The sequence below is a fragment of the Diabrotica undecimpunctata genome, chromosome 2 (assembly GCF_040954645.1).
Source record: "Diabrotica undecimpunctata isolate CICGRU chromosome 2, icDiaUnde3, whole genome shotgun sequence".
Taxonomy (NCBI): domain Eukaryota; kingdom Metazoa; phylum Arthropoda; class Insecta; order Coleoptera; family Chrysomelidae; genus Diabrotica; species Diabrotica undecimpunctata.
The window spans coordinates 82,223,489-82,235,553 of NC_092804.1; the positions used below are offsets into that span (position 1 = coordinate 82,223,489).

Here is a 12,065-nt window from a genome sequence, read left to right on the forward strand (position 1 = left end):
GTAAACTTTGTTGCAGCGGTAGACATCTGTTTGCTGGTTATATAGAAGACAAGTTGGACGATAGTTTTAAGATCTCCTTTATAGACATCTTTTTTATGAAATGAATCGATTATTTTTGTAACTTTTCCTATTTATTTCTTAACTTTAATACAATTTTATGATTTTAGTGACAGTGGGTATGTCTGCATGGTATTCTATAAAAGAGATTCCAATGTAATTGAGCTACAACAGACAGAGACCTACGTTGAAAATCCAGATGAAGCTTGTTCGAATTTTGATCCAAGTTCGAGTCCCTACACCACATTAATAAGTAAGTTATCTTGTGTCTATCAAGAATATTTTATTATTTGTAATTATTCGCATCAACCATGCAAGGTTATTAGCGAAAAAGAATGCTCATTTTTGTTTTTTTTTTTAGCTACTAATTTGCACGCCAAGAAATGCCCTCATCTGGGACGATATACCATAGCCAGTGTATCCACACAAGCAGAAAAAAGAAAGAGACGACAGGAACCAGGTAAAAAGAAGCTTTTAAGCCAAAAAGTGTGAACGATGTGATCGATAACAAATTATAAAAATATGTCACAAAAATGTTCTTCTCGTTTATTTAGTAGACTTATGTATAATTAGACTTATGTCTTGTGATACCGAGTACCAGCTATCGGTTCACCTTTTGGAAGACCAGAAAAATATTATATTCTTAGCAACGAACTACATATATCATTTACTTTGCATATATTGCCAATTTCTTAATTTATCATTAAAGCTTCATACCGGACAAACTTCTCTTTGCAAATTCTTTTTTATTTAAATGATTATTGTTGCTTAATCGATGTATCAAACTATGACTACCAAGTTGTTATGAAGCTTGTATATCATGTTAAGAGACGAAACATCATCTTTGATTTTATCCATACCGAACTAAATAACAATTTACTAAGACCTGTCTTAGTTCACTAAATATTTATTGTTCCTGTAATTTCATTATTTGCTATGAGTGTTGTGCCATTATTATTGTTTAAAAAGTATATGACATAACACACATAACATATATGTCCAATTCTTAGAAATATTTCAATTTCGGAAAAGATCCTTTAAATACGCAATTGCTCTGTAAAATTGCAACCGCATAAAAATTTTAAAATGGAGATACCTAGGATACTTAATCAGAAGACAGGACGAAAGATGCGCTTAACACTAGAAACACACAACGCTCCTAAACTGTTTTAGCACAGCTAATAGTCCATGTTGTCGAAAAAATGTTTCTGATTCGTTTTCTTTACTGATTCTTGTTTAAAAATGTCCCCAAAACAAATTTGAAGGATGCCGGGCGAAAATTTTGGGCAGAAATTGTTTAAACAATTTCTTTAAACAAATTCCAAAAATTACCTTTTTTTGACCCGAAAAACCTTGTTTTAGAAATTTTTGTGTCATTTTAAACAAAAAAGGTTTCTTGTCATTTTTCTCTTAAGTTGACAGTTTTGAAGTTTTATGCGATTTAATATCTGAAAAATGCAAAAATACGTATGTTTGAGGCTTGAAAACTCATATGTAAATTATTATTTTTGAGGTTGCCGGACTATATGGTGCGTCTCTTTCGCACTTACATATTATACGTACTTATGCGAAAAATTCTCAACAAATATTGATATGTATTAAAATTTTGTAACAATTTCAAAATCAACTACCTATGTTAATATTAGATTACAAAATTTTATAATTAATGTCAATATTGTTAAGATTTTTTAGTGTAAGTATAATATATATAAGTGCGACAGAGATGCACCATAGTGCGGCGCGCCCTAAAACATCGAATAGGCGCGCATAATTAACAATTAAAAACAAGGGTCCAATTTAAAATCAACTCTGATTGCTCTTCATAATCTTGAAACTTAATGTTTAAACTTCAATTTAAGCACTTCACAACTTCAAAAATAATTGTTACATATTAAAATCATGAATGTGTTGCTTGTGTGAGTCCATTTCAAAAGGTAAAAGAAATAATAAATTAGACTTACTCACAATCAATTTAATTTAACTATCAGACGACCGGTTTCGCTTTCTACAATATGCAAAGCATCTTCAGGTCACGATACAAAGTTAAATTAATGCTGAAAATAATAAACCCATATTAGGGTGTTGTCTAATAAAGGTAAAACAAAGATAGGTGATATAAATTATATAAATTACAGTAATTATGCCAATATTACATGTCTGTGGTTTTTAAAAACGAATAAAATGTTTAAGCAGACAAGGTAAGACCCACAAATTGGTAAAATAGTCTATTAAACTGTAATGAAATAATAAATAAACAAATAAATAAAACATTACTTACATGCCGGTTGCCGGTACTCTATTAATTGATGGTTGAAAGAACATGGTTCAAACTATCTTGTATTGTTGATTGGAGAACTCAAGTTAACTATTGTAATTGTTTAACAGTAAACGGGGAAGTTCTTGAGGAGACAGATTTTATCCAATGAAGTAGAGATAGGTAAATGTAATTGTTTGTTTGATGAAAGTAATGTTCTATACCATTAAGTTCTTTAAAGTTATTTATATTTATTCTGGAGATATATTTATGAAATGTGTGTTATTTATTGAGATTTTAATTTTGTTTTGGAAGGTGACAGTTGTGAGACAATGAATAAGAATAGATGTACAAATTGTGTGGGTGTGCAATTATATCAGCTTGTAATTATCAATGATAATTTTTATATCACCTATCTTTGTTTTACCTTTATTAGACAACACCCTAATATGGGTTTATTATTTTCAACATTAATTTAACTTTGTATCGTGACCTGAAGATGCTTTGCATATTGTAGAAAGCGAAACCGGTCGTCTGATAGTAAAATTAAATTGATTGTAAGTAAGTCTAATTTATTATTTCTTTTACCTTTTGTTACATATTAATTTTTTATACCTCGAAAATGTGTATATTTGGAAGTAGGAACAATGAGAAAAAATAAATCTGATATTCCAAAGAAATTAATGGAAACAAACGGAAAACATATTGATTCATCTATGTTTGTTTTTGACGAAAACAACACATTAATTTCTTACGTGCGTAAGAAAAACGAGACTATTATATTATCGTCTACTATGCATACATCAGCAAACATTGACGAAAAAAAAAAGAAGCCTGAAATAATTTTGTTGTACAATGAAACAAAAGGCGACAGTCTCGAGGAAAACTCGAAGGAGGCCACTTCAAATTTTATATGCTATAATTAATACTGCTGGATTCAATTTTAATGCGATGTACAAATGTAAGTGCAAAACGAAATTACAGAAACGGTACGATTTCCTGAAAGAGCCATCCTATTGCCTTGTAGAAGATTACCTGAAAGAAAAAATGACCAGTGCACGCCTTTCAAGAGAAATTAGGAATTACAAATATTATTTGTAATTCCTAATATTAATAAAATAAATAAAAGTAAATATCATTATTGATTGTTGCATTTACATGTCCTGAATTGCGAAGAAGAACAAGAAACTGCCTTGAAAAAAGAACGGAAAGGTTCGAAATAAGTGTGAACATTGCCATAAACCGGTATGCGCCGAGTATCGCCTTAGCATTGGTGTAGATTGTAAATGATTTTTTTTACAAGCAATGTATCTTGTTTTTTATCTTACCAGTTTTAATACATACTACAATAAAAACATTTAGTGACGCAGTGTTTTCCGTAGGTATATATAAGTGCGAATACGGCACATTTTTAATTTTTTAATCATAATTGTTATGGCTGTGGTGTTAATAAATCTTAATTTCAATATAAAATGTTGAATAATACCGATTAAACACACTCCTACCGTAACAACTAAAGTTATAAATAGCAGGGATTTAAATGTGTAGAGCGAGTTTAGTGGTCTTACATGACTAGGTTTAAGATGTGGTGACTATGACATGTGGAGACGAAGAACAAGCAAAAAGAAAACAGGATTATCAATAGCAATATGAAGAGATAAAATAACCTAAGTTATGTTTTTTTAATTTAATTTGTAATAATTCAGTAAATTACTTATCCTTGTGGGGAAAAAAGGTTTAGCTTTACAATTTTTCGATACTAATCTCTTTCATTTTTAGTAGATTCTACTGAAGATCTTATATCGTTCATTATTATTTGATTAATTTGAAAAAAATTTTAAGGTGTGGAAAAATTTCGTACACCCATAACATCGTCAGAAGTTTTTATCTTATCATATAAGAAGTTATTTTTTGTTAATCTAATGAAACACAACAATTAAAAAATAAACGATATTAAAGTTTTAATATTACAATTACTCTCTGTTTTATTGTAGTTCGCTTTATATTTTCAGAAAACAAAAACGTAGCTGAACATCAAGAACCAAATTGTATTTCCGATGATTTTGAAACATTGTCAGTTGGTTGCAGTGGTTCTCACGAGATGGAGTTTAAGTCAACTTGTTCCCAAGAAGCAAGCTGTAAGTTTTTACGTATATTATCTATAATTCTAATCTTACACCGATACATACATACATATATATATATATATATATATATATATATATATATATATATATATATATATATATATATATATATATATATATATATATATATATATATATAGATAGATAGATACATCGGAAAAATCTAGGGATATTTTATAATAAAATTAATAAAGATAAATTCATGTGGCTTAATTTTAATTGAATTTGTACAGTTGCTCATCCTGTAGATTTCTGTTAGTAAAACAAAACAGCAATAGTGATAACGATTAAGACAAAGTTTTTAACAGGAGACGCAAAAACTATAGTTTTTATACTGCAGTAAATATTCTGGTAGTTTCTATTTTGTTCGTGCTATAAAGATCTTGTTTAGTAAGTGCATTGAATATATGGTTTTTTTGTCATGGAACGACGTCATTTAACTTTGGATCAGATGAATAGGTCTTCCAGGTTGTACGCGGCAAACTAATGTAGCTGAGCGCATGGGAGTCTCCGAAAGTGTTATAAGTCGATTGCGGCAGCGTTTTTATGACACTGGAAGTCCAGCAGAATATTATCCACGACATGAGCACACTACAACTGCAGCTGAAGACCGATTTGTAATATTAACTGCTAGAAGACAACCAACAATTACAGCACCTGAGCTCGTAACAAGGAAAAAAATATAACAAAATATGTGTATAAGATGGAAGGCAACCATATATCCGTTTTTCTGATTATTGGTTCGTCTTCATTACGGTGCATCCAAGTTAGAAAAGGAGCATGTTAACTTGGGAAAGGATCACTACAGGAGCAATGCGACCAATTTGTGGCAATAATGTTAGAAGACTCTGAGGTTTCCAGAGCAACAACTTACTACTGATTTTACTATTAACTCGCATTAACCTTTTTCTTGTTATTTGAAACGTTGTAAACGTTTGACATTCCTTTCCTCAGGTAGCTTAGCTTCCTCCGTGGATTGGTCGCATTGTTCTTGTAGTGATCCTTTCTCCAGTTAACTAACTTGCCTGCACCGTAGTCCAGAAGACGTCCAATAGTCAGAAATACGTATATACGGTTGGCTTTCATCTTATACACAAATTTTATTATATTTTTTTTTTCTTTTGTTGCGAGCTATGCCGATACTTTCTACCTTAATTATATATTATATATATATATATATATATATATATATATATATATATATATATATATATATATAGGAATATGTATCTATATTATGTGTGTGTGTGTATTTATTCGAGATTACTTTTATGCAGAATATACATTTTTTTCTGTTTTACAAAATTGATCCTCTTTTCAGTTTACACTTGCCATGGAAGCTGGGAAGAAAATGGTATATCCTACGTTATAACTACGCCAGTAACGAAAAAACTATCAGAGTCAAAGTATTGCTTTATGTACAAACAGGATCAAATAAACTCTGGAATTATAGAAGGAAATCTAGGAAAAACAATAGGACCGCCTGTTTTGAGAATGTCTGGAGTATCTGAAAGTTGTCATAGGCACATTATTCCTGGTATAAATGGCAACTGGGCATTTAATTTTACTAGTAATGGTAAGCATATAGGTATATATATTTTTGTGTTTCTTCTTTATATGTTCCAAATTCTGCATCACGCATCGTTTGTCCTTAAGTTTATTCGATGAACCTGAAGCTGTTTTCCGTTTTATTGTTTTACAAGAATTTGAATAGCTATGAGGTGTGAGGAGACAAACTGAGAGGGAAATAATGCCAAATATCTTAATTTGATTTAAAATTAGATGATATACAAACTTTTTTAATTATAAAAGTTTATCTAAAATCCCTTACAGATTATATCACAGAACGTTTTTGGACTAAAAAGCCCATCATCAATGTTTTGTTACTCGGCGCACATGAGTTAAGCCACTAAATACCTGGGTAAAACCTACAAAATTTAATATGTCATGTATAGTGAGATGTAAAATTATGTAAATATTATATGTAATATATGTAAAATTTACATTTTATTTAAAAATATGTGTTGATGTTTGAGTATTTCTCAGATAACCTACATGGCAACGTAAGACTTAAACTAGGGGTTTCTGCTGACCCTCAGACGATGTCTGAATTCAGAGATATATCTCTGAGAATATCTGAGAAAAACTCGAACATCACAACATATTTTTAAATAAAATGTAAGACATATGAAATTTTGTACCATCTAAACTTTTTCCATTATTTGATAATATAAATATTGATTGTTTTTATGAATATAGCAGACAATAATCGGAAGAACTTCTACATAATATATTGCAACCCGTGTCTCAAGTAAAAAATGATAATTTTTCCAGTATCCGAACATGTTTTCTATAGCTATATCCTTGTTATCCAGTCATACCAACCCATCTGCTCAACTGTATTTCCCCCTTATACTTAAACTTTTTCATGGCGACACTTGCACTTTTTTCAGGTTTTTTATTATTAATTATTTTTATTTATTAGTCTATTTTAGACCCGATTTTTTCTATCGTTCCTGGAAAGCGTAACTTGTATTATTATCTTTTATTAACTATTCTGCAGACCTGCTATATATAAGCTCTGATAAATAAATTAGCAAATAAAAAGCCTTTTTCGTGACACTCTTTGATACATGTATCTAACAACTGCTCTTGATAAATTTGGTGATAATGGTATGTAATAACCATATTTTTACTTATAACCAATATATAAACAATGTAAGATCGCTTTTTTTATTTTAAATACTAATGATAAAGACCGATAAATTATATGGAAAAGTGACACAATTTTGCTGAAAAACGCATAGAAAATCCTTTAAAATAAAAGTTTATAAAGTTAGTTTTGTTAATTTGTTGCTTAATTATTGCAAAAATGGTTTCAAAAGTCGATTCTTTAGAAATTCTTAATAATGTTTCTAAAAATGCACAAACATTTTTAATTTTGCGTGACAATAGGGACAATACCACATGTATTCAGCTATAAAAATTGCAAGAAGTTTTACGTACAGTTATTGTAAAATTAAAATTGTTTTTTTCCAGAAAGCTTTTATCTTCTTCGTCTTCTTGTAGTTCCTTCTCCTATCGGAGGTTGGCTATCATCACAGCTATCCGTACCTTATTGGTGGCTGCTCTGAAAAGATCTACTGAGCTGCAACTATACCACTCTCTTAGGTTTCTTAGCCAGTAAATTTTTCGTCTTCCTATGGATCTTTTACCCTTGATTTTATCTTGCATTATGAGCCTTAATATCTCATATTTCGCACATCTGGTAATGTGGCCTAAATATTCCAGCTTTCTTCTTTTGATGTGCTTTATGGCCTCGCAATCCTTTTGTAGCCTTCTTAACACTTGCATTTGTAACTCGTTGGGTCCATGGTACAGTAAAACCTCGACATAATGGACTACTTGGGGTAAGGGGGTGTCCGTTAAAGCCGAAAGTCCGTTATATAAAAATATGTGTAAAATAAATCAAAAAACTTTTTTTTTAATATGTATGTACACTCTATTTAGATATATTAAAAACAAAAAATAAAAAGAACAAACAAAAATCTATTTAATTGTCTTCGGACATTAGTCGTGAAGTGACGTTGCGTTGATATTGTTGTCGGTAATCCTGTTTTGAAAAAGAAATCAAGTTTCGTTTGCACTTTCGATGTTTGCTTTATGTTTATGGTCAACTCCTACAGAAACCCTTTTAAATCTACGTCTACATCTTGACCATCAAACAAATTCTTCCAACCATTGTTTGCTCTTTAACCTCATCTCATGATGCAGCAAAATAAAAAATTGTTGATTTTAAATTATAAGACCTTAAGTTTTGCAAGGTACGCTGCTCTCTTGTAGATTCTGCCAATACAACCATTATTTTGTTTAAAAACTTTCTGCGTAATATTCGTTTGCTTTCCAAATTTATTTCCCAATCCATGGGTTGAATAAGCGATGTTGTATTTTTTGACAAAAACAAACAGTCAAAGTTGTCATCTTCTGAACGTAGAATATTTTCAGAGGGATGAGCGGGAGCGTGGTCTAAAAGCAATTTAACCTCTTCTGGCGGTATTCCCAATTTATTCTCTTGAAATTTTCTCACTGAAGATACAAATTCTTTGAAAAACAAATTTGCGAAAATACCTGAGGTGGACCATGCCTTCTTAGATCTATAATTTAAAACGGGCAGATGATGCACTATATCTTTTAAAACTCTAGGTTTGCGGAATGTGCCAACCATTACAGGAGTCAATATATGCGATCCATCGGCGTTAGCCCAAAGCAGCCATAACAAACCAGTTTCGTCAGCGTTGTAAATCTGAGATTCTAATAGCATTTTGTTACTTATATGTTCTATTAATTTTTGCCTAAAAGGTTATATTTCTTCTTTTGGCGCACTTGAAGCTTCGCCCTAAATTCTTTTATTCATGATGATGTGCCTTTTGCGAAAGCGCTAGAGCCATCCACTACTTGCTCTGAATGGTATGTCCATATGATTTGCTAATTTAATTGCAGCAGATTTCAATTCGACTGCTTGGATTGGGACCCTACTAGAACGTTGTTGACCCTACCATTTTAAGATTGCTTCTTCCAGTGAAGTTTCACGAGCCAATTTCATTCGTTTTCGAGGTTGCTCTTCTCTCCTACATCACACATTAATGCAAATTAATTTATTCTGCTTTTGTTTTTTATGTCCGAAACATATTTATGTTTGCTTTTTTATGCCATATTGATCACATATATAAGACACAGACGTTCCAGACTCCAACTTTTGTATATTCTGTTATATTGATTCTTTTCCATTTGTCCATATTTAAAGGGTAGGACTGCGAAAATTTTAACTTATTTACTGGTGTACACTAATTATGTGTTCATTTACAACGAATAAACTAGAAATGCTGTAGAGTGGTGAGTGGCCAGCGTGGTAAACAGCCGTATAATCATAGAAAAATACGCGTTGTTATATCAGGGAATCCCCTAATAAAATGTGATGTTCTCACTTTCTGTCTCTTGCCTACAAATGTGTAAATTTTTATCTCGTGTTATAAATACATTATATTATGTTTATGCTAAAATAGTATGTCTCTCTTGCAAATGCTTTATTTATTTATTTATTTTTCACAAAAAAATATATACATATTACTACATATTAGAAATGTATCCATCACCTTATGCTAAATTTTATTGAAAATGTTTACAAAATATTTATAAAATACAGTGGTATGGGAGTGGCTAAGTATGTATAATAAATATTAACAGTAGGATTTTATTTTTTTACATTTGACCGGATTTTTTGTCCGTTATATCCGAAGTACTTAAATAAAGGTCCGTTATATCGAGGTTTTACTGTATTTTCAAAATCCTTCTATAGTACCTCATCTCAAATGATTCCAACTTCTTTATATTATCCACTTTTAGTGTCCTACTTTCCATTCCATACAACAAAGTCGAGAACACGTAGTATCTTAAGGCTCTTATCCTCAGCTCCAGAGGAAGGTCTCGATTAACAAACATTATTTTCATTTTTATAAATGCTTGTCTTGCAATTTCAATGCGTGTCCTTATTTCTCTACCTTGGTCATTGTGTTCATTTACCCAGGTTCCCACATATTTGTGGTTATTAACTCTTTCTACTTGTTTTCCCTTGATATCTAGCCTTCCTACTGTATGTTGCTTAGAGGTAATCATGCAGTTGGTTTTCTTAATGTTTATCTATAGTACATACTGACTTCTAATGATACCGAAACCTTTTTAATAAAAAAATTTGGGGATTGGTAAAGCTTCAGAACCCTTTAGTGAGATCTTCAATTTTGTGTATAGATCTGCTAAATATAGTTTTCACAATGTTTTTAAACAAATACCAAATACAAACTCTTAGTTTATAATCTATGGTACATATTATAGAGTATTTAACAGTTGCTGTTGAATATTTTATCATCCTTTAAATTGTCCTCGTCATATAGAATATTTACAACTGTTTTAACTATTATTTGGGCAGCACCGATTAGAAAATTCATCGGAATTTTTATTATGCCATGATGTGCTAGCGTAATTCTGCGGATTATTGCCTTAACCCGTTCTCAGAATTTATACTGCTATAATCTATTTCTAATGAGTGTAGAGTAATAAAATCTCATGAAGTATTCAAAAGCGCTACAGGGTAATCCGTCAATAATCCGTCAATAAATTCCGTCCGCATTGCAAAATTCTGTCGTTTCATAAAGAGCAGGTAGGTATCACCCTGTTTTAAGGGATTAGTCCATTGTTATCGACAGATAAACACTGAGCCAGAGGCGCGCTAGTGGGTTAATTGACAAAATAATATGCATTCTTAAAAATCATATTAAAGGAAATAAAAATGTAATACAGCAGAACAGTGTTATTAAAAAAATATAAAATGTAACAATAAAATATATACGAACCGAAATCGGGAAATACTCACAAACACACACGAATGAACTTTACATATTGAAACACTTGTGGGGAGTTTAAATCAATTTATTCACAAAAACTACAAAAACTTTACTGGATACGTTATTACAATTCTACATCACTATAGTCTTCATCCGAAGAACTGTCATCATCCCCTGGTGTTATAATTATAGGGTCAACCACCTGATCGACCAAGTTGTCCAGTTCCCACATTTTATCTTCCTCTTTTAAAACATGCTGGATTGCTTTTTGCCAGTTTTCTGATGTGATTTCCATAATGGCTTGATCAAACAATACCTTGACATCTTTCATTTTAAATGTGGTATTGTGCCTTGTAACATATCCTTTAACTTGTGCCCATATAAGTTCTATGGGATTTAATTCGCAATGATATGGCGGTAGGCGTAGCACAGTTACTTTATACTTTTCTGCTACATCTTCTACGGCATATTTTATGAAGCGATATTTATGTTGTTTTACTACGGCTAGTAGTTCCTTCTTTATTGAATTCGTCTCAAACTGAATACCTTTATTTGACAGCCAGTTAATAATTTCTTGCTTTCTCCAAGCTTAAGTTGGTACCTTCTCTATGCGCCTTGAATGGTAGCTTGCATTATCCATAACCACGACCGAATCAGCTGGAAGAAATTTTAACATTTCCCCGAAGTAGTCTTCGAAGACATCCGAATTCATGTCCTCATGATAATCTCCCGTCCGACACGACTCAAAGCTTAACAAACCTTCTTTTAAAAATCCTTCTTCGCTTCCAATGTGAGCAATTATAAGCCTCTTCCCTTTTCCCGAAGGCACTTTAATACCCGTCGAAAGGCCTTCTATGAAAGCTTGGCGAGCACTTGTTACATTTTTATCTTGCCACATTTTTTGGACTATATAACCTTCGTTTATCCACGTCTCATCAAGATAAAAAATTTTCTTGTGCTCTCTGCGGTACTGTTTTATAGTTCTCAAATATTTTCGTCTCCAGCAAATGATTTCATCACTTTCCAGTAATAGTGCCTTTCGATTGTGCTTTTCCCAGGAAAAATTCATACTTTTTAAAGTTTTCCATAAAAGTTTTCTGGATATCAAAGGAATATCGATATCTTGGCTTATCTCCATTAGTATTTTGTCAAGGGTGGGTATTTCCTTTTTAAAATAAAACGAATGAACTTTTCTTCGAATGTCACGTT

The 12,065-nt window shown here is 31.4% G+C and overlaps 1 protein-coding gene across 2 annotated transcripts in view; it reads left to right on the forward strand.

Moving 5' to 3' along the window:
- LOC140434695 (uncharacterized) overlaps positions 1-12,065 on the forward strand; it is a 647,172-nt gene that overhangs the window by 618,922 nt on the left and 16,185 nt on the right. For both annotated transcript variants that reach the window (XM_072523141.1, XM_072523142.1), the window contains exons 7-10: positions 168-310; positions 419-517; positions 4,324-4,449; positions 5,780-6,034. In XM_072523141.1, the coding sequence (XP_072379242.1) occupies positions 168-310; positions 419-517; positions 4,324-4,449; positions 5,780-6,034 (623 nt within the window). The remainder of the gene's footprint in view (positions 1-167; positions 311-418; positions 518-4,323; positions 4,450-5,779; positions 6,035-12,065) is intronic.